This window comes from Giraffa tippelskirchi, chromosome 11, assembly GCF_054371585.1.
Source record: "Giraffa tippelskirchi isolate mGirTip1 chromosome 11, T2T-mGirTip1v1.2.pri, whole genome shotgun sequence".
NCBI classification, from domain to species: domain Eukaryota; kingdom Metazoa; phylum Chordata; class Mammalia; order Artiodactyla; family Giraffidae; genus Giraffa; species Giraffa tippelskirchi.
This window is the reverse complement of record NC_137285.1, coordinates 30,775,948-30,798,891: the sequence shown is the minus strand read 5'-3', so window position 1 is coordinate 30,798,891 and position 22,944 is coordinate 30,775,948. Positions and strand designations below refer to the sequence as shown.

At 42.4% G+C, this 22,944-nt stretch overlaps 2 protein-coding genes across 6 annotated transcripts in view; one reads left to right on the top strand and one right to left on the bottom strand.

Annotated features, from left to right (window-relative positions):
- Positions 1 to 6,975: 6,975 nt before the first annotated feature.
- PPID (peptidylprolyl isomerase D) lies at positions 6,976 to 20,423 on the top strand. Of its 2 annotated transcripts, none has more exons than XM_081541698.1 (10): positions 6,976 to 7,183; positions 9,024 to 9,164; positions 11,885 to 11,991; positions 13,963 to 14,151; positions 14,991 to 15,113; positions 15,656 to 15,762; positions 17,460 to 17,601; positions 19,142 to 19,228; positions 19,319 to 19,361; positions 20,043 to 20,423. In XM_081541698.1, the coding sequence occupies exons 1-10, from the start codon at positions 7,099 to 7,101 to the stop codon at positions 20,129 to 20,131; spliced, it is 1,113 nt and encodes a 370-aa protein (XP_081397824.1). In that variant the 5' UTR covers positions 6,976 to 7,098; the 3' UTR covers positions 20,132 to 20,423. The 2 variants fall into 2 exon arrangements, with proteins under 2 accessions (XP_081397824.1, XP_081397825.1); XM_081541699.1 differs by having other exon boundaries at positions 14,991 to 15,117; positions 15,660 to 15,762.
- Positions 20,424 to 20,772: 349 nt separating this feature from the next.
- ETFDH (electron transfer flavoprotein dehydrogenase) overlaps positions 20,773 to 22,944 on the bottom strand; it is a 41,519-nt gene continuing 39,347 nt past the window's right edge. For 2 of the 4 annotated variants that reach the window (XM_081541689.1, XM_081541690.1), the window contains 2 exons: positions 22,683 to 22,908; positions 20,773 to 21,135 (listed from right to left, as the gene is read on the bottom strand). In XM_081541689.1, coding sequence (XP_081397815.1) covers positions 21,126 to 21,135; positions 22,683 to 22,908 — 236 coding nt within the window. In that variant the 3' untranslated portion in view covers positions 20,773 to 21,125. The remainder of the gene's footprint in view (positions 21,136 to 22,682; positions 22,909 to 22,944) is intronic. The other 2 variants (XM_081541687.1, XM_081541688.1) reach the window with 1 other exon arrangement.

Below are 22,944 nucleotides of genomic sequence, written 5' to 3'. Positions count from 1 at the left end.
AGGAGAAGGGGATGACAGAGGATGAGATGGTTGGATGGCATCACTGACTCAATGGACATGAGTTTGAGCAAACTCAGGGAGATGTTGAAGGACAGGGAAGCCTGGCGTGCTGCAGTCCACGGGGTTGCAAAGACTTGGACACGACTGAGTGACTGAACAGCAACAACATATTCTATAGATACAGAATAACTTACAAAATGTATAGGAGCCTAAACTGCTTTATAATATCAGGTCAAAACTGAGTTATGCAGGAGTAAACCAAGTCCGGCATCAACGTCATGAGGAGCTCAAAGCCCTTTATATATCTTGGTGTTTCTTACACAATATTTAAAACTTATAGGTTTAAAGATAGAGTGTTAGGTTTTATCTTTCTAGTATTGGGTTGGTCAAAATGTTGTTCGTTTTTTTCTGAAAATGGCTCTAGTAGTGTTTAGTTGTCTTTAACTTCATTCAAAACAATTTTGTTAAATGGTATCGTGATAGCTCTCATATTAGCATGCATTAAAAAAAACTTACCAGATTTGGTGAATTTTTGTGTACCCATTTTAAGATTGAAGGAAAAAGCAACATTTTGGCATTTTATACTTTATCCTTTGAAGAAAGCTAAAAACATAACTGAAACACAAAAAAAGATTAGTGTCATGTATGGAGAAGGTGCTGTGACTAGTCAAACATGTCAAAAGTGCTTTTTGAAGTTTCATCCCAGAGATTTCTCTCTGGATAACACTTCACGGTCAGGTAGGCCGGTTGAAGTTGACAGCAATCAAATCTTTAATTGAGAACAATCAATATTATACCATGCGGGAGACAGTTGACATACTCATAGTACCCAAATCAAGAGTTGAAAATCGTTTGCACAAACTTGGCTATGTTATTAATAATTGCTTTGATGTTTGGTTGCCACACAAGTGAAAAAAACCTTCTGGACTGTATTTCTGCATGCGATTCTCTACTTAAAGACAGTGACAATGTTCTGCTTTTAAAATATATCATGACGGGCAATGAAAAGTGGATAATGCACATAATGTTGTCAAATGGTGTATTTCCTGCCGTATCTGCAAATAAGGATGCCATAGCCATCGGCTATCCTTGGCCTTCCAAAGGTAAATTTCTGGGCTCAGAGTACCCCCAGGAAGAACAATGCCTGCCATCTGGCAGCCAGCGAACCACCTCAAGCTGCCACCCCTCCCTACACCAAATGAAAAACTAAAGATGTAAAAAAATCAAATCACAAGATACTGATCCAGATAACTGAGATACGCATAAAAGAAATGATTGCAGTAAGCCCAGACTCATACATAAAAAAAACCACTGAATTCCTTAACTTGAAATATCTGGTTTTCCTTAATTAACAACAATCTTTTGATGTTCAGACTACCTGCCCCTTGTTACAAACTACTGTATAACCTGATTCACCCTACCCCTGCGTCCTTGGAACAGTTCTTTTAGGGTCACTTGAAATGCTGTCTGTTGGGGTTAAAGTCCTAAAGTTGCCACCAAATAAAACATAACTCTCAACATTTAGGTCTTGACTATTTTTTACCTTGGCAATGTGGAACATGGATTCCCTGGTGGTCCAGCAATCCAACTCCTGAGCCCATGCACTGCAGTCACTGAAGCCTTCGCACCTAGAACCTGTGCTCTGCAACAAGAGAAACCAGGCACTGTGATGAGAAGCTCACACACCACGATGAAGAGTAGCCGCCACTTGCCACAACTAGAGGAAGTTTTTGTGCAGCAACAAAGACCCAGCACAGCCCAAACTAATAAAATACATTTTAAAAATAATATGGAAGAGAAGAGATAGTGGGTTAAGCAAAATGAAACACCACCAACCACACCAAAGGCCAGCCTTCATCTAAAGAAGGTGATATTGTGTATATGGTGGGATTGAAAGGGAGTCCTCTATTATGAACTCCTTCTGGAAGACCAAAGGATTAATTCCAACAAGTACTACCCTCAGACCAACTGAAGGCACTTCATGAAAAGTGCCCAGAAGTAGTCAACAGAAAACACGTAATCTTCCATCAGGATAACTCAAGGCCATGTATTTCTTTGATGACCAGGCAAAAACTGTTACAGCTTGGCTACGAATTCATCCCCTGTATTCACTGAGCCTTTGAATTTCCATTTATTTTGGTCTTTACAAAATTCTCTTAATGGAAAAAATTTCAATTCCCTGGAATACTGTAAAAGGCACCTGGTATTAATAGTCACTCAGTTGTGTCTGATTCTTTGTGATCTCATGGACCGTAGCCAGCCAAGCTCCTCTGTCCATGGGATTTTCTCAGCAACAATACTGCAGTGGGTTGCCATTCCCTTCTCCAGCGGATCTTCCCGACCCAGGGATTGAATGTGGGTCTCCCACATTGCAGGCAGATTCTTTACCATCTAAGCCAGAGAGCCCTGGCTTGCTATTAATAGTTCTTTGCCCAAAAAGAGAGAAAGTTTTGGGAATATGGAATTACGAAGTTGCCTGAAAAGTGACAGAAGGTAGTGGAACCAAACAGTGACTATATTGTTCAATAAAGTTTTTGGTGAAAATGAAAAATGTGTCTTTTATTTTTACTTAAAAAACCAAAGGAACTTTCTGGCCAACCCAACACATAGTGAATTGGCTTTGGAGTCACATCGGGCAACTTTTGTGACCTCACTGGCACTTATTTGCTTGATAATATGAGGTTAAGATCACCTATGACACAGTTATGTTGAAAACTGAGTAACATTAATTATGTAAAGCACTTAGCACAGAGCCTGGCATATGGCAGTGAACAGTAGGTGCTAAGTTATTTTTGTGATAATTATAAAATCCATGTCTAGGAAGTCCTTTTAGATAAATGTAAGCTGGATTTCAACAGTGGTTTTGTGGGTTCACATCAGTGTATCATTGGTTCTGGTCTATCAGAGAACTACACATTTTGCAACTGAAAATAGTTAAAATTAATCTTACTTCTCCTCAGAAGAGGAACAGACATAGCCCTCTTACTTGATGTTATTGTCGACTGATCATCAATCCTGTTTTTCGCATGTCACCTCCAGCACCTAGAAGAAGAATCTTGTCACACTGTGAGTCCTGAGGCCCAGAGTCCCAGGCACCATTTCTGCCTGTGGGATAATTTCTGCTTGTGGCATAGACTCTGCTGTCCCCTGGTGGCCTCTGCTGTCTTCCATTGGTTCAATGTTCCAGGTCAGAAAACCCACAGTTGTCATACATATAATAATAGGCAGAGTCTGTGAACTGCTCTTCCGTTCTTGATTGTTCTTTTAGTGGAATCAGCCGTTTCTCTATGTGGTTCAGAGCAGGGGCGCTAAGTCAGTTCTCTCTCCCGCATATTACCACCTCATCAACACCAGCCCTCCCCTTCAGGAGCAGAATTGTGTTGTCTCCTTAAAGAGTTACGTGTTGACCAGTTCCGATTTTGCTGTCAGTGCCTGACTTTAAACATCTAAGATCCTGAAGCTTTCTCCCCAAACCCTGGTGTCCTTCCTGATTTCTTGTCTTTGACAACATGTTTGGGTGTTACTCCAAAGTTGTCTGTGTCCTTGTCACAGCCTATAACCATGCAAACATATAAACATAAATTTATTTTTCGATAACTCACCTTTAAGTTCAATTTTGAATCGTCTATTCCAAAGGGTTGGTGATACCATAATCTTTGCCACTTTCTGGTACCTCACCTTTCCCAACACCAGGGTTGGATCTAAATTTGAGAATGTCTAGTGTGGTGGCAGGAGAAGGCAATGGCAACCCACTCCAGTACTCTTGCCTGGAAAATCCCATGGACGGAGGAGCCTAGTAGGCTGCAGTCCATGGGGTCGCTAGGCGTCAGACATGACTGAGCGACTTCACTTTCACTTTTCACTTTCATGCATTGGAGAAGGAAATGGCAACCCACTCCAGTATTCTTGCCTGGAGAATCCCAGGGATGGGGGAGCCTGGATGGGGGCTGCTGTCTATGGGGTCGCACAGAGTCGGACACGACTGAAGCGACTTAGCAGCAGCAGCAGCAGTGTGGCGGCAAGTGTTTAGGTTGGGACCTCTGGTTCCCAATGTCATCTGTCTACGTGGGCATACAGTGAGAAACTCAGCATGCTAACCCAGTCATTGGTTCTCCCAGCCTCTACTGGGCTCAGAGTTCCTTTCTGCAAGCTCCCGTCTAAGAAAGAAGGTGTCTCCTCTTCCAGGAGAAGAAGAGGGCATCAGAGGATGAGATGGCTGGCTGGCATAGTTGATGCAATGGACATCAACTTGGGCAAACTCTGGGAGATGGTGAGGGACAGGGAGGCCAGGTGTGCTGCAGTCCATGGGGTCATGAAGAGCTGGACATGACTGGGAGACTGAACAGCAGCAACAACTTCCAGGGCACACTGACAAGTACAGGGATGTTGTTTTGCTCACTCTCCAAGCTAGGGACCATTTAAACCGATCCACTGCTACCTTTCCTCTTTCTCCCCACTTTCTACCATCCACAACCTCCTCTTTCTCCAGCACAAGAGGGGAGTTTGTTTCAGTTTTTTTCTGTGAGTGGAAAGCCATGCTCTTACAGAACATGTTTTATCCACATCTCTTGCTCCGCCAGTTTTTTGTTGTTGTTGTTGTTCCTGTAAGCCAAGCCTTTTGCAGTATGAAAGCCAGGATGGACTCCTTTTATTCCCTCCTCTGGTTTCTTTTCTTTCTCTGCATCTTTCCCTTAAAGCAATAAATAAGCACAGGATGCCTAGCTGCTTGTTTAGGGTGGAGTCATGCACAAAAACATCAAAAGAAGATAATACTGGTTAGGGGAGGCAATCTGTTAATATTATCCTACCACACTAGGAACAGACAGAAACAGTAATAGGGCTCTTAGGAATAATATCCCTCCATCTCTCCGGATGAAACTGTGTCCTTAGCCTTAAGAAATAGTGCATAGTCGACTGAGTCCTTTTGCTGTCCACCTGAAACTATCGCAACATTGCTAATCGGCTATACTCCAATATAAAAAGAAAGTTATACAAATTATGTATATATACATATATATATATAAAATAAATAATTCATAGTCTTGGCTCTGTTCCTTCCTACACATTGGGCAAGAGTTCAGAACTCAGAGCCCTGTCTTAAGCAGACTGACAATGAGACAGGTTGTATTCTAGGATAAAGATTTATCAGTTCTGGAAAGATTTTCAAAGGTAGATTCTGTTAATCGAGTTGGTTCTAGGAATATGACAGTTTATATAAAGTTGTTACTTTACTGTGAAAAATCTAGACAGAGTGAGAGTAACATTTGGATTCATCTTTTACACCCAGAGTCGGACATGACTGAAGCGACTTAGCAGTAGCAGTAGCAGTAGCAGTTTACACCCAGAAACCTGTATAACAGAAAGAATCATGTTGCATTTTCTGACAATGCAGAGGCATCCTCAAAGCACCTCTGCTTCTTTCATTTTGAAGTATTATTCAAAATTGATATTAGTAACTTTTGATATTAGTAAGTACTGTAATATAGTATTATTAGTAATATCAATGTTGATATTACTAATTATAATAAAGTATTAGCTATTTATGGTTAATAATTGCTTACACTTGAGTACTTACTATGTGTCTGAAACTAAAACACCTAAATAACTTATTTAATCCTCATAAAAACATTAGAAAATACATATTATCTTAACTTACAGATAAGGAAACTAAGACACAGAGAGGCTAAGTAACTTTTCGACGATCACAAACCGCTGTTAGAGATTCAACCCCAAAAGTCTGATAGCCAAGTAGAAGTGCTTACCTATGCTGCCTAGTTAATGGTAATGATAATCAATCATAATAACATAAGATTATAGTGCATAAGTGACTACTTTTGGAATAAGCTAAAAGCTGATTTTAAGCTCGTAGATCAGAATAAAAATTTTTATTTAATCATTTGATATTTGTGGGGAAAAGTCAGTTACCAATTTGTAGTTCTGAAATGAGACTGGATTAAGGAATAATTTATTTTGACTCTTATCAAGCTGCCCAGAGGTTATGTGCTAAGTAAGTTCTTCTGGATCTTCAGGGAACCACAACGGATAAACACCATGAAACTGAAGGCCATCAATGCATAAAAAAGTAACATTTTACATTAACTTTAATGGGCTGGAATTTTAAAGGATCAGCACGAGGAGCTGATACAGAAACTCTTCTTGCATTGTACATAAAGGCATATGAAAATGAAATTTCTTGACATTTTCACATAAACATTCTCAGGGCCTGACATTGTGAGAAGTGTTGAGGTTAGAAAAAAGAACACCAAATTCTTGTCTTCGTGGAGTTTAACTCCAATGGGAGAAGACAGACGAATAGGTCGGTAAACAATTAGAATATTATGAAGTGGTAAGGACCACAGCACCACTCTTCTCCAGAATTAAGCTTTATCAAGCAGTGAGTGTGGGGTCATGCAGCGAAATCAGAAGCTTGAATACAGCCCCCCAGGGAAAGCGGGCGATCTACAAGGCAGCTGAACCAGGAATCTTCGGCCCGGCCTCCTGGCACCGCTCACATGGCCAAGTACGAGAATCGAATTATAACACGGCCGCCACCGCACAGGGATCAGCGACTCGCCGCCGCCAGCTGCGCCGCCAGGTGGGTGCTGAGGGCCACCGTCTCCACTCTCCGACGACCCCCGATGTGAGCATTTCCAGCCCTGTTTCCCAGATAAACGGATTTTCAGACAGCCGGCCCCTCAGCTGAGAGCGGAGCCCCGAGCTGGAACGGGCTGACAGCCTGACAGCGTTCTCCCGAAACACGAGCGACAGGAATAAAAACAACTGGGCCTGCAGCTTCAGTGAACGACAAAAATACAGGAAACCGGGGTCAAGAAAAAAGGGGAAACCGGGTTCAGAAAGCGCAGAGCCGGCCACACTAACTCAAGCGCCAGCAGACTCCAGGGGCAGCGAGGCCGGAAGTCGGGCCGCGCCGCCGGAACTTGAGAGGCGGCGCCGGAAAGTCGGCCGCGTACTCGGGGCCCCAGCCGGAAGCGGCTCACGAGCGGCGCCGTTCTTCGCGGACCTTGTGACTTTAGGGTTGGAGCTGCACGGTGACCACGCGGTGTTACGAGGCGGTCGTACACGCGTCCTAAGGCCACAATGTCGCATCCATCCCCCCAGGCTAAGCCCTCCAACCCCAGTAACCCCCGAGTTTTCTTCGACGTGGACATCGGCGGGGAGCAAGGTGAGGAGGCGGGGCGCCCGCGGTCGGGGGTCCCTGAGGCTGGAGCTCGGGCAGGGGGGCTGCTCTGAGGTGGGGGCCGGCTGCCCACACTGGGACCTGGAGTGGTCCACAGCCTCCGGGCTGTGTTGCGCCCGTGACCTTGTACCGGTACCATGGGGCATGAGAAGTTTCTGGAAATTTCTGTTCGAGGAATGCTGGAAGCCTTTGGGTTTATCTGTCCCGACTTGGCCGCACCTGCCCGCCACCTAGCACCGTGAAGTTAGCACAAAACGAGATGATTTTATGTTTGTAGGGCGAAAACCTGTTTAGAAAACCCCAGGTTTAGCGTCTGGTGGGCTCCCGTCACCCTGTGTCTTTTGCCACGTGATGTATGTCAGCAGTTGCCATGTTATCTATAAATTAAAGCGACTTTTGCGTGTTTTTCTTTTTACTACTGATTCTTTAGTTAGGGATCCATTCAGATTGGTGGACATTTTCTGCGTTTTGGCATCGGGAAAATGAGATCTGTGTGGCGGTGCGGTTGCCTAGGCTACAGTAGCAGCTTGGAGGCGCCTCAGGTCTTGTGAATTAGCACGTTGCTTTGTAGCTTAATTGCTTGTGTTCTGGAACACGTTACAACTGCTCTAAAGGAAAAAACTGAGGCCTTCAGCCTGGGACTTAGTATCAGCGCTGTTCAAAGAGATGAGGAAGGAGTCAAGGTATATAGAAGTTTTTGCAACAAAGACCAGGTGGTCGGAACATCAAAAAAAAAAATTAGTTAATTAAAACCAGGTATCTCAAGGAATTTAGGGCTTTTCTCTGTATGGGAAGATGTAAGAATTTGGGCTCCCTGAAATCATTCATTTGATGTGCCTCTCAGCTATCTGGGGCCAGTATCCTGTGTTTTCTCATCCTTAGTCTCCACAGGGTGCACTGTTCAGGGTGGCTGCAGCGACTGACTGCTAGGTGGGCTTGGCAGTGGGCAGCCTGTTTGTCTCCGTACTGAGCTCCCTCAGGGCTCTTCGGCAGCGTCAGGTCAGCATAATGTGATGGCTTAATGGCTGCAACATTCTTTGTTTACTGAGAAGGCAGGCAAACACACACAGACTTAGGTGTGCATTCATTTTGTTTTGAAATTTAGTGCTAGCTTTATTGCCTGCATTAGGAATTGTCTAGCGTGGGAACTTTTTCAGGTTTTGCTGCAGAGGCAGCACTAGGCAGGTTCCACAGAGCACAGAGACTACAGCTATACCTAAAACTTGGCCAGCATGACCACTCAGAGGCTATTTCATTTTTTTCTATTGGTCATTTGGTGACTTAAAATTATGCGTACGTGTCAGGGAAAATTAATCAGATGATGGTGTCCTTTGTTGTTCAGTCACTAAGTCGTGTCTGACTCTGTGACCCCATGAACTGCAGCATGCCAGGGTTCCCTGTCCTTCACAGTTTGCTCAAACTCATGTCCATTGAATCAGTGAACCCTGAATATTCAGTGGAAGGATGGATGCTGAAGATCCAGTACTTTGGCCACCTGGTGCAAAGAGCCGACTCATTGGAAAAGACCCTGATGCTGGGAAAGATTGAGGGCAGGAGGAGAAGGGGGCGACAGAGGATGACGGTGTCCTTATATGCTGCTAATCTTCTGGCTACTGTGTTTATGATCCTTTGTAAGATGTAGTAAAGTAGTTGTTTTAAAGTCATCTGGATATATGATACTCAATTTAGGTAGACTAAATTAGAATATTGGAAAAATGACCAAAAAGAACTTGGTATTTTTTAGTCACCATAATTTTGCCAATTCTTCTATCATGTGCTTATTTAGTTGTTTTGCATACTGACACAATTTTATTTTTTCTTTCAGTTGGTCGAATTGTCTTAGAATTGTTTGCAGATATTGTACCCAAAACTGCAGAAAATTTTCGTGCATTGTGTACAGGAGAAAAAGGCATTGGACCCACCACTGGGAAACCTCTCCATTTCAAAGGATGTCCTTTCCATAGAAGTATGTATACATTTTGTGAATCTGATTCTTCTTAGAGGTAATTGAATCCTGTTCCTTAGGGAGTTAGGGAAGAAAACGCTAAGTAGAGGGTGAGAGTTAAAAATTGCTGTTAGTTTCCAAAAGGATGCTTTAACATCTGAGACTATAGGTCAGTTTCATAGATGTTGGGCTGTGAAAGGTGGAAGTAATTATGGGAGGGTCCTAAGGTTTATTTATTGAGAAATGGGTTACCCTTGCTTCACCAGGATGAGGCCATGGTAAACAAATAGAGCTTGGGTAGCTTGACTGCCTGGTGACAAAAAGTTATGCCTACTTCTTGGGCAGGATTGCTTGGGAAGACTGCTGCTGACTTAAAGATTCCATATCTTGGATACCTGCTGTGACATGTGAGGAAAAGGTGACCGTTCACACTGTGTTGTCATACTTTTGTTTAGTGATGATTTGCTGGTACTCCCCATGCAGTAGCTCCATGTTTGAGGAACTGCATCTTCTCACCATTTTGTCCTCAGCATCTAGCATCGTTACTGAGTAGGCACTCAGTATTTATTTAATGAATAAACAAATAAGTTAATTTGTAGTTATAGAAGTATTTAAAGAAACTTGATTAAGAAAAAATTAACGTTGATTTTAGATTACTTAAACTGTTGATTTACTTATAGCAACCCACTCCAGTATTCTTGCCTGGAAAATCCCATGGATGGAGGAGCCTGGTAGGCTACAGTCCATGGGGTTGCTAAGAGTCAGACATGACTGAGCGACTTCACTTCACTTAATAAAATACCAAAATACAAGTATGTGTATTTGTGCTTAGTCAGATCCAACTCTGCAACTGCATGGACTGTGCCCCACTAGGCTCGCCTGTCCATGGAATATTCCAAGCAAAAATACTGGAGTGGGTTGCCATTTCCTTCTCCAGGGGATCTTTCCAACCCAGGAATTGAACCTGCGTCTCCTGTGTCTCTTTCTTGGCAGGTGGATTCTTTACCACTAGCGCCACTTGGGAAGCCCCAAATATAAGCATACCAGGCAGATATTGCAGGTTCGGTTCCAGACTACTGCAATAAAGTGAATGTTGTAATAGACCAAGTTACAAAGTTCGGGTTTCCCAGTGCATATAAAAGTTATGTGTGCAGGATACTACTGCTGCTGTTAAGTTGCTTCAGTCGTGTCCGACTCTGTGCAACCCCATAGACGGCAGCCCACCAGGCTCCCCCGTCTCTGGGATTCTCCAGGCAAGAACACTGGAGTGGGTTGCCATTTCCTTCTCCAATGCATGAAAGGAAAAGTGAAAGTGAAGTTGCTCAGTCGTGTTCGACTCTTAGCAACCCCATGGACTAGAGCCTACTGGGCTCCTCCGTCCATGGGATTTTCCAGGCGAGAGTACTGGAGTGGATTGCCATTGCCTTCTCTGGTGCAGGATACTATAGTCTATTAAAGTGCATAGTAGCATTGTATCTGGAGAAAAATACATATCTTAATCGGAAAATACTTTATTGCTAAAAAAAAATGCCAGAACAATTATAGTAGTAACATCAAAAATCACTGGTCACAGATTACTGTAGCAAATAATAATGAAAAAGTTTGAAATATTGTAAGAACTACCAAAATGTGACACAGAGATGTGAGGTGAGCACATGCTGTTGGAAAAATGGCACTGATAGACTTACTGATGCAGAATTGCTACACACCTTCAAGTTGGAAAAAAAAACCCAAAAAGCACAGTATCTGCAAAGTGCAGTAAATCAAGGAGTTGCCTGTATTCTAATAAAGTGTCCGTGGAGAAGAGTTAACATTGCAGACCTGAGACTGCTGTCCATAAAGTCTACTTGCAAGGGTGGAATTGCCTGAAGTCAGAGCACTTAACCATTCTCTGAATCGTAAGGTGGCTTACTCTGCCTAGACTGTACAGTTTGATTTATGCTGAGCAGTTGCTTTCCTTTTGAGGATGTGGTGGAATTTTGGTATCTGCTAGGTAGAGGGTGTCTTCTTGATCAGCCCCTGTAGAAACCTTGGGTGCTGAGTTTCTCAAGGGCTTTCCTGGGGAGCAACATTGACACGTGTTGCTGCATTTTCTTTGCTGGGGGGAAGAAGGCACCCTGTGACCTTTCACATAAGGAGGGTGCATAAGGAAACACATGGATTCTTCCAGGCTCTGCCTTATCTTTTTCCTTTATCGTCCAGCTGTGTCTCCTTACTACATTAGTGTCATACAAGCAGATAACAGAGGTCTGGGGAATCTGAATGTGGTGGCAGTGTTAAGTAATAACATTTGCAGAAGGAATTCCAATACAGTGTAACAAGCCTCTTGGGAATAATTGGTCTATTCAGTGGCATTTTTGAGTAACCATTATGTGCCCAGCCATGCACATGGTTACCACAGAAGAAAAACGGTGTTGCTGCTCTTAATTGTTTGCCAGAAGAGACAGATCGTTATGATCCATATTATAAAAGAAAGGTAGAATCAAGGTACTAGGGGAGAAAAATTAGTAGATCCAGTCTTGAGGTTTGACAGTGTTGTAGGGGAGGTGCCATACGAACTAATTCTCTGAGTGTTAGTGGAGACTTGGATAGGGGAAAGCCTTTTTTAAGAGTCTGAAGTTGTGCGTATAGGTGGGGAGAGCAGGAGAGAAGTTGTCTTTATTGTCACACATTCATTAATTAACATTGCTGTAGTCGTCTGTACTGTAATTTCTAATGCTGATTTTCCTTTTTTTTTTTAGTTATTAAGAAATTTATGATTCAGGGTGGAGACTTCTCAAATCAGAATGGGACAGGTGGAGAAAGCATTTATGGTGAAAAATTTGAAGATGAAAATTTCCATTATAAGGTAAAGTAGACAAAAATGTGTGTTGCTAATAAAGGTTGTCATGTGTCTGGGATTCTTGTCAAGTTAGGATAAATGCTGCAGATGTGCTTAGATCTCCTTTATTTGTGAAAGGTATCATATTTGTAAATATACATCTTGAATATGAAAAAAAAAAACTCATCCAGCAATGATTTTATTGGCAAAAATACAACAGCTATTTCATTGTGATCCAGGTTTATACATTGCAGTAAAGCCAGTGAGTTTTCATGGGTGGCCAGCATATGGCAAAATTGTTTCCAGGAAAAATGTTCCCATTAGAGGGATGGTAAGTTGTGCATCTTCATGCCTAAATTTGAAGAGCAGCAAAACCATGGCTAATGTCCGGGGTATCAGAGCATTTGCAGACTAGTGGATCTGGTTAATGTCCAGGCTCCTAAGGGACCTCAGTGCCTGTGCCTGCTTAACTTCAGTGACCCTGGGGTCCCGGTCAGGGTGTGTGGTATCATTCAGTCATGACAATGGACATGTAAGAGCAAAAGTAAACATGGGTTTTTGGAAATGGGGAACAGGAGCAAGGTGATTAGGATCATCTGAGAATAAATGTCATCAATGTTTTAAGCAGTTTATTTTGTACAGCTAATATAGTCACTGGCACCAAAGAATTTATAAAAAGGAAAGACCTTCATGATAAGGAATAAAATTGTGCCAAAAAGGCAAGATTAAAACACATAGGACAACTGGAGAATAGTGTAATAATATGCAAGTAAATGCTAAGTTGACCAAGACTTTCTGTGTATAGTACAGGAGAAAGGTATGACTCCTACGGTCTGGATTACTAGGGAAGACATCAAGAGGGAATGGGTGCATGAACTAGGCAGACTGGACCTTGACAAGTGGCTGAGATTTGGTTAGAAAGAACTAAAATACAGATGCCTTTGAGGGAGGGATATGAGTGAGTAAGGAAGAAGGCATGAGGAAGCTGAGGAAATAAAGTTAATAATATTTAATATTGTGGGGAGAGCACCAGACTTAAAGGGAGAAAGAAAGTATCAGAAGGATGAAAACTTAGATTATGTGATGGAAAAGTTCATCAGAAGAAAGAGAGTAGACTTCCCTGGTGGTGCAGTGGATAAGAATCCGCCTGCCAGTGCAGGAGACACAAGTTTGATCCCCGACGCGGGAAGATCCCACATGCCACAGAGCGAGTAAACCCATACGCCACAACTACTGAGCCCGGGTGCTGCAACTAGGGAAGCCTGTGCACCTGGGGCCTGTGCTCTGAGATGAGAGATGCCAGCATGGATGCCTGAGCACCGCAGCAGAATAGCCCCCACTCGCCACAACGAGAGAGAACCTGCACAACAGCAACAAACACCCTGCGCAACCAAAAATAAAAATAAAAGTTTAAAAAGGGGCTATTGCATGGACACATGGTTCTTTGACACATGTGGTGGTCTTGAAAGCTGGATTAGATTTGGGTTCAGGGGTAAAAGGCATTTCAGGTGGGAGGGCTAACATGAGTGTTACAAGGGTAGAGAGTAGGAGAGGACCTAACTTGTCTGACGTGTGAAGAGAGAATCATAATGTAGGCCCGAAAGTGGGAGCACTGTTGAGTGCCTTTCAGAAAAAAAGTGCCTCAGTCATAAGACAGGGTGAAGCAGAATTACTCGAGTTCCCTCCTGTGGCATTTTCATGTTAATGATGAAGTCCAAGCATGTTCTCGGTATGATCAATTGAGGAGTACCACCCCTGCCCCCACTGTTGTTTCTGTTATCTTAATGTGGTTTCATAAGTTCTCCTTAAAGTTTAAAAAGTGGGCAAGTACTCTCATGTTTTGTGAATTAAAGTCACACTTGATAACGAAGTGAAATCACTCTACATTGTGTGCTCTGAGTGGTGTTCCAGCGGCCACCCCCCACTTTTCTGTGAATGGTTGGTAGAGTAGAGCGGGAACTCTCTCATCTTGGTTTTCTTTATGGTTTATTCCCACAGCATGACAAGGAGGGATTGCTGAGCATGGCCAACGCGGGCAGCAACACCAACGGCTCCCAGTTCTTCATCACCACCGTTCCGACCCCGCACTTGGATGGGAAGCATGTAGTGTTTGGCCAAGTGATTAAAGGAATGGGTGTGGCAAAGATTCTGGAAAATGTGGAGGTGAAAGGTGAAAAACCTGCCAAAGTGAGTAACAGGATGGTAATATTATCTTAGCTGCTGGATTAGAGAAGGGTGAGTAAAAAAAGGGTGATTGTTAGCTGAAAAATGTCCAGAAGGCTCTTGTTCTAGAAGCCTGGACCTGCCACTTTTTCTTTGAAGCTGTTCTCTACTGTGGGAAAGATGAGGGCAGTTTAAAAAGAGACTTTTATTATTTTAACTTCATTCTTGCTGATTTTGATAACTGGACTCTCCTACGCCTGCAGAACTTTGAGTCGGTGTGTGTCCGGGTGCAGAGTACAGAGAGAGCAGGAGACCAGGAGTCCTTTGGTCTCCTCTCTGCCATGTAACTTGTGGTCTAGCCTTGCTCTTATGATTTAACTTTCCTTGGCCTGATTTCTCATCCTGTATAAATCACATAAGGGTTTGGAGTAGATCCTGTCACTCCAAAGAGCCTTTTGTCGTATATGTCTGTGGATCAACACAGCCATCAGACACCCTGCGTCGACAGGGTTGGGAGTGGAAACTGGAGAGTCAGACCTGCGGGAGGTGTGCTGTCCCTCAGTGTGCGAAGGAAAGAGTCAGTTGAAAGCACATGCCGTACCTAAGGGAATGGTGAGACTGTCCACTCACTCTCTGTACACCGAGCTCCTGGCTGCAGTGAGTGCTTCCATAGCGTATGGACATTGCTGTGCTCCTGCCAGTGTGTAAAGTGCGTTACTGCAGTCACAGCAGGTGCGCCTACCAGGAAGCGACGTGGACAGTGTTGCACGTGACTTGCAGCTGTAGAGCTTTTAAACCCAGACCTTTTAAAAATCATCATTAATGTAGTAGTGCGCTTCTACAATTGAGGGTTATTTTTACAGTTGTGCGTTATTGCAGAATGTGGAGAACTGAAAGAAGGGGATGATTGGGGAGTATTCCCAAAGGATGGATCTGGTGACAGTCACCCAGATTTCCCTGAGGATGCAGATGTGGATTTAAAAGATGTGAGTAATTTCAGATTTTGGGCTTTCCTGGTGGCTCAGAGTCGGACACGGCTGAAGCGACTTAGCAGCAGCAGCAGATGGTAAAGAATCTGCCTGCAATGCAGGAGACTGGGGTTGGATACCTGGGTTGGGAAGATTCCCTGGAGAAGGGCATGGCAACCCACTCGCCTGGAGAATCCCATGGACAGAAGAGCTTGGTTGGTTACAGTCCATGGAGTCTCAAAGAGTCAGACACGACTGAGCAGCTAACAAACACTTTCAGATTGGCCAAACTAATTAAACTGCCAAGAAAGTTTAGTACTAAAAATTTTTTTAATTTACTTATTTATTGGCCATGCTGTGTGGCATGTGGCATCCTCACTTCCTGACCAGGAGTGGAACCATGCCCCCTGCAGGGAAGCGCAGAGTCCTGACCACCACCAGGGAATTCCCAGTGCTAAAATTTTGAGCTTTTTTTGTCAATCTCTCTTAAAGATAGAACTTAACACTAAACTGCATTACATACTCAAACCCCACATATTTGCATTCTTTCTTTTTTACAGGTAGATAAAATTTTATTAATATCAGAAGACTTAAAAAACATTGGAAATACGTTTTTCAAATCCAAGAATTGGCAGATGGCCGTTAAAAAATACACAAAAGTTTTAAGGTAATAAAACATTTTTAATAAATTGCATTTAAGAACTTGTAAATTGAATTACAAAGTGAAATTCAAGAGTTGCTTTTTGTATTTTTGGCCTATTAGGTGCAGACTAACCAGGTATATTGAAATTTTAGTTGCATTTTTTTAGTTGCCTACAGATTCTTAATTGAAAAATTTCAGAATACGGAAAAATTAAGAATAATATATGAATACTCATGTACCTTTATCTGCATTCAGCAATTTTTAACTTCTGTCACATTTATTTTTGCAGAATCATTTTGAAAGGAAGTTGTAGATACCATGACACTTTACCCCTCAATATATTAGCAAGTATCAGCATTTCCCCCCAAAATGAGGACATTCTTTTACTTAGCCTTAATGCATGCAAACATCTCCCAAATATAGATATACTGTTATCTACTATGTAATCCATATGCAAATGTCCCCAGTTGTCTCAAATTTTTTTTAACTCCGATATCCATCGTATCATTCGTTTTTATGTCTCTAAGGCTTCTCTAATCTTTAATCTCCACCTTTTTTAAGTCATTTCCATTTTGTGGAGTCTTAAGCCAGGTGTCTTAGGGAATATCACCTGTATGTGTTTATTGCTTCCACCAGATTAGTTTGAGGTTAAATATTTTAGCAAGAGGATAGATGATGTGTCTGTATCCTATGTGTGATGTCCTGAAGGCACATGGCAGTTTGGCCTATTTTGAGTTCTGGCTCTTGGTTAAAGTGGTGTTAGTCATACGTCTCTATTATAAAAGACCTTTACCTTTTTAATAAATAAGACGTCCTCTGTGCAGTGATGCCGTGAGATTGTATGACTGTAAGTTTCTAGGCTTTCATCCACTGGTCTCAGCATCACTGAAGACTTTTGCCAGAATCAGTTACTACACTGAGGCTTTCAGAACTGTGATTTTTCTGATTTTACCAGTCATTCTGCAGTTACTAGCTGTCATTCTTCTGTTTGGAAGGACTCCTTACCCTTTTTTTTAGTATTACTGTAGATGTGTGGATTACTTTTTTCAATTCAGCCTATGATACTGTCCCCATCATTCTTTCTGATGCTGTAAGGTTTCAGATTTGCCCAGTGGAAGCCCCTTGGCTGTACCCATCTGACATGTTCCTCTTGGTCTGTGAGCACTTGCCTGCTTTTCTGCCAGAAGATGGTTCATCTTCTATTTAACCTCATGTCCAGATCTGAATTTGTCAGGAGCCCAGATTCTTTTCATTGAGAGAGACTCTAGAAACTAGACTATAGGGGCCAGGTATATATATTGTTTCAGGGCCCCTTTTAGTTGGGAACTACAGTAAAAGATGAGTCAGAGTTACCACCACAGGTTTCCTCACCTTTCCCAGTCCAGTCCCTCTCCTGCAATGACAACCTTAGTTCCTAAACCTAATTACATTGGAAAGTGGTTGATAAAAACCTTAATTTTACAAATAGAAAAGTGTTAATAGTATATATAATCTTTAGGTTTGGGGATTGTTCTTAAGTTGGTGTCTTTGAACATTTTGGGAAAAAAAGTTGGAATAAAAAAATCTTCTAAAGGAAAGCATTTAATAAAAAGATGGTCATTAGAATATTAATATTAGCATTGGTGAACTTTTATATCGAAACTGACACAAGTTATGAGTGAGTCAAAGGCAGAGTGTCTTAATGGGGTATTGCTTGCTGCTTGTACGGGGGTGCTCTCCAGGTATGTGGAAGGCTCCAGGGCTGCTGCTGAGGACGCAGATGGAGCAAAGCTGCAGCCTGTCGCTTTGAGCTGCATGCTGAATATTGGCGCTTGCAAACTGAAGATGTCCGATTGGCAGGGTGCAGTCGATAGCTGTTTGGAGGTGAGTCTGTTGATGTTCTTACATCTAAATATTTTGGATCTTAGTTCTTCCTCTCAAACCATTCACTTAGCTTATAACACGAGATCACTTAACTTCCATGAAGATACTGTCTTTCTCAGCTCATTTATTAACTATTGAGCACCTATTATGTGCCAGACATTGGAAGATAAACCCAGGAATGATTGAGAATGTGGCTGTGGAGTCAGTCAGCAGACGTGGTTTTTCTCTTAGACCATTGTCACTTTTTGATTCTGAGGAAGTTCTTAGAGTCTTAATTTCTTTGTGTTAAGTGGAAATACTACTTTCCTCCTGGGATTGTTATAAAGACTGTGTTATGTGTGTAAAGCATTTTAAGTGCAGTGTTGGGCACAGATTAAGCAGCTGACAGGCACTTAGGTGTTTTGATTGAAAGACAGTCCCTCCCATCAAGGAATTTACTTGGTGGGGGAGGGAGTCAGTTTCAGTTTAGGGTTGTCAGGACTCTTTTAGGGGGGATGAGTGCTGTTGGAACACACAGGAAGGTTGCCTGCCTTCATGGAGATGTCAGCAGTGCTGACGGAGAGAGCTGGAAAGTGGTCCCACTCCCTCCTTAAGCACAGCAGTTAGGACAGTGTGTTTGATCAAGTTTTTCAAACGAGAACATACATTTCAGAAAGACCGCCTCCAGTCATTTTTATGTATATTGCCCATTAATCAGTGTACACAGGTCAGCTGTGCCCAAGCAAGCAGAAATGAAATGAGGTCCCAATTTATGGGGTAGGTGGAACAAGGTACCAGAGTATATTTAGAAGGGAGTAGGCAGCAGAAGCCAAGGTGGTTCTTCACTCTGGATTGCTTTTTTGACCTTTTTGAGGCAAGTAGTATAAAATCCGAGTGCTGACCTTTAAAAGATGTTAAATAAATAAATATATTATTTTTAAAACGTTTGTTTCAGAGGAGAAGCCTATTAAGTTACTCATGTTCCTGGAAAAAACCTGGATGTCAGCTTAAATGAGTATATACAAATTTTTATTCAGAATATTTTTCCTATCAGCTAGGGCCCAATCGGAAGATAGGTATTACACAGGAATTTCTGTAGAGAAAGCTTACTATAGAATAGATATAAGGGGGAATTGGAGTAATGGAGGTTGGCTAGTAAAGAGAACCCTGAGGAATAGGGCAACAGCGGGTATATATGTATTTATATATGCATCTGTATGTATAACATAGGAGTGCCCGCTCCCTCTGGGCTGGGCTGAGATCCAGAGTCCTTATGGAAGGGGTGGCCTTGCCTCACTGGATGGCAGGGAGGTTGGGTGCTTGAAGAGCCTGCCTGCAGGAGCCTGAAAGGGACACAGGTTCCTTGCCCACATCCCCTTAGCACCCTCTGCTGACCAAACAATGTGTCAGCAGGCAGAGGAGGCTCTCCGGGTCTAGCGCTGTTGTCACAAAGCGGTGAAGAATCAATTTGGAGCTCACAGGCAATAAATTGAAATCGAGGATATATATTTAGTGTTCAATGTTTGGATTAAAAAATACTGATTTTATAATTTTTTTGTAGGCCCTTGAGATAGACCCATCAAATACCAAAGCACTGTACCGTAGAGCCCAAGGATGGCAAGGATTGAAAGAATATGATCAAGCATTGGTAAAACTTTGTTCTAAATTTTAATTAAAAAAAAAACAAAACCACTTTCATGAATCATAATCTATTTTTTTTTTTCTCTCCCAATTAAAGGCTGATCTTAAGAAAGCTCAGGAGATAGCACCAGAAGATAAAGGTAAGTTGGCAGTTTTTGGAGTAAAGTTCACTTTGTCTTTTAAGAATTTATGCTTGTGAGCCACTGTACCCTTTGCCATTAAAGAGATTTATTTGTTCAGATGCCTGTTATGGGGCCAGGCTCCAATCACACTGCAATGAATGAGTCAAGGGCCCCGCCCTCAGCTTAGTCTAGTCTCTGTCCAGAACACTCATTTGCACGTATCTGGACTATATGCTTTACTGTCCTGTAATGCTAGATGAAGGAGCAGCATTAGAAGATAGTATTTATGGCAGATTTAATTAATGTTTGGGACCATTCCTTAAGCTGAATGTGGCCATATCCTGAATAGCTACTGGATATGTTGTAGGCAAGTTTCAGAAAGCTGCAACAAAAATAAGCTTTCCAAATAAACCAACTAAAAATAGTGATCATCAGTCTAGATGTTGAAGTATATCTTGAGTCTTTTGCTAAAATGAAACGGGGGTGGCACTTTAGAGCCGCCTCTGATGGAGAAGGCACATCTGTGTGTAATTGGTAGTTCTCTTGGTGGACAGTCTTCTAAATTATGCTCTGTTAATAGGGCTCAGTTACTCTTCAGAAGAGTGTTATCTTTTTTTTAAACCATACTAAAGCATGTTTGGTCAACCTAATTTTTTGGATGTTTTGAGAAATAACTCATGCTTTATATTTATTTTGCAGCTATCCAGGCAGAATTGCTGAAAGTCAAGCAAAAGATAAAGGCACAGAAAGATAAAGAGAAGGCAGCTTATGCAAAAATGTTTGCTTGATGAGGAATTCAGTTTTGCTTAAGCGTGCGTTGATGGTATGAGCGAGGAAGACAGTTTAACGGTTTGTCTGTTCTGTGTGATCCCTCCTGTGCTCCCTCTGATACTTCGGTTCCCCATGTTTACAGTCCAGGAATATGGATAGGGACTTACTCTTTAATTTACCAGTGTTAAACTACAATGGCGTCGATTCCCTTTTCAGTGACTCTGCATTATTCAAAGGATAATGGTGTCTCCAGCTTGTTTTTAAACTCCTAAAGACACATTGTGTTTGAATAAACAGACAAAAGCTTGAGTCTGTGTCTTGTTTTTCTCAGTTCTTTGATGCGTCTCTCTGCAGTACAGGCTCCGGGCTGGCAGGCATCTCTGAAGAGTCAGACATTACTGTCTGTTCTCAGCTACTCAGTTCTGCACTTGGAGCTCAGAAGCAGCCACTGACAGCATGTAAACCAGGAGGTGTTGCTGGGCTCCATAACACTGTAAGAAGAGTGGAGTGATGGGCTGGATGCCAGCCTCTGGTCTACAACATAATACACACTTTATGTGAAGTGTTGAACTTGACGAGTCAAATGTACATTACAGGCTGATGGTGTATCTTGCTTTTGGTGCTGAATCTTGGAAGAATTGGAGAAGTAAATAGATGCTTCAGCACTTAACAAAGTTTTATTTAAGAGAAATACTCATAATCTTTATGGGACAATTATAGTATAAAATGATTTCACTGGCAATTATTTTTTGAATACTGATCACTAATATATTGTAAGATATTTTGACACCTGCGAACTTCCAAATACTGGAAGTTAGTTTGCCGTCTGTTTTAGAGACCCTGAAGCCAGCTGCAGTTTACATTCCGTTGTATGCAGGGCCTCCACCGCCTTCAGGTACCACCCAGTTAATGTTCTGACTTGGATCCTTAATATCACATGTTTTACAGTGCACACAGTTCTGAGCATTTATCTGCAGCCGAAATCCATCACCTTGTTCCACAGGGACAAATTCATAAACTCCTGTGAGGAAAAATAGACAACACGCTGCAGTAGCTAACTTCAAAGTAGAAGCTGAGGTCCTGGAGAAACTAGCCACAGAAACCCACAAGGTATGCTGAGGGAACATTTACCCACAGAGAATATTACAAAGATCTGGGTGTGTACATTTGCTGCTGTTTTAAATCAGATAACGATTAAAGCAGAAGGTGTGGCAGCACGTGGCTGAGTTGGTGTAACTAACAAGGGAACTCGGGTTTGAGCAGTTTCTGAATGTGATGTTACATACAGGCCTGCACAGGAGACAACACAATACAAAGAGAGTGCATCGTGGGGGTTTTGTTTACAGTGTATGTAGCAGTTACATTACAGTGTTACTATCTGAGCCTTCAGTCAGTCACAGTAGTAACATCAGAGAGCACTGATCTCAATATCAAATATAGTGAGAAAGTGTGGAATTTTGCAAGAATTTCATGTGACATGTGAAGTGAGCACATGTTGGGAAAACAGCGCCAGTCAGCTTGTTCAATGCACGATTGCCACAGACCTTCAATTTTTAAAAAGCCCAACATGCACCAAGTGCAATAAAATGAAGTCTGCTCATATGTATGTGGCTACAGCTGCAAAGATCAGCTCTTACCCTCAATTTACAAGCCAGTGAGATGACAGGGTTAAAAGTGAAAAGTCAGAGACAGTCATGGCCCTGTCCCTGTCCAGAGTACACTGGTTTTCACACACCTGAGTACTGTCTCACCACCACTGGAGACCAGTTCCTACTATAATTCTAGTTGAAAGCTTAGCACTAAAAGATACAGTATGATGGATTTAAAGTCTAGAAGCATTTCCCTCAGCTGCATGTGGCCAAAATCTTAGTATCTTAGGATATCTACATACATACCGTATGTGTATATGCTTGTTTATGTCAGCATACAAACCAATCAATCCTAAAGGAGATCAACCCTGAACATGCACTGGAAGGACTGATTCTAAAGCTGAAGCTCCAATACTTTGGCTACCTGATGTGAAGAGCTGACTCACTGGAAAAAACCTTGATGCTGGGATGGACTGAAGGCAAAAGGAGAAGAGGGTGGCAGAGATGGTTAGCTAGTATCACTGGATGGACATGAATTCAAGCAAACTGAGAGTGAAGGACAGAAGCCTGGTGTGCTGCAGTCAGTGGGGTAACAGATTTGGACATGACTTAGCAACTAAACAACACATGAGCATACACACATACAGATGGGAGCAGCTGTGACAAAAATGATTTTTCTTTTAAGTCGCATGAATATGGAGAGAGATGTTTGGTGCTTTTCCCCACAACCCTCACCTTGGGCTGAGGGTAAACAAAAGGCTTTTTCTGAGAAACGCCATCTAAATTAGGCTTAAGAAATCCCTACTCTAAATTGCTAATGAGACTAAGAACCGTAAGAATAATGGTTTTCGAAAGGAATCTAGATGTAGGAGTCATTTACAATTTCTAAGCAATAGGAGGAGAAATTGCTTAAAATAACGGAAGCCTGTTTTTGATGTGTTACAGCAGATACTGGGAGCACACATGGAAACGAGCGTACTGACCTGCAGGGCAGAATCGCTGCTCGGGCCCGTCATATATGGACAGGTTTCTGCTTACAGGCACGCTGTCGTCCTTCAAGGTCAGATGTGCTGGCTGGTCGTGTTCATGGTTGGTACCGCTCAGAGCCACGGATGACAGAAGGTCAAAACTGATCTGCCCGTCTGGTTTTGGATACTCAATAGGTGTGCAGTCCTTGGCTGGCTTGAGCTGATCTGAGTCAGACCCTTCCAAAGTTTTGAGGAAGATTTTTAGTAAAAATA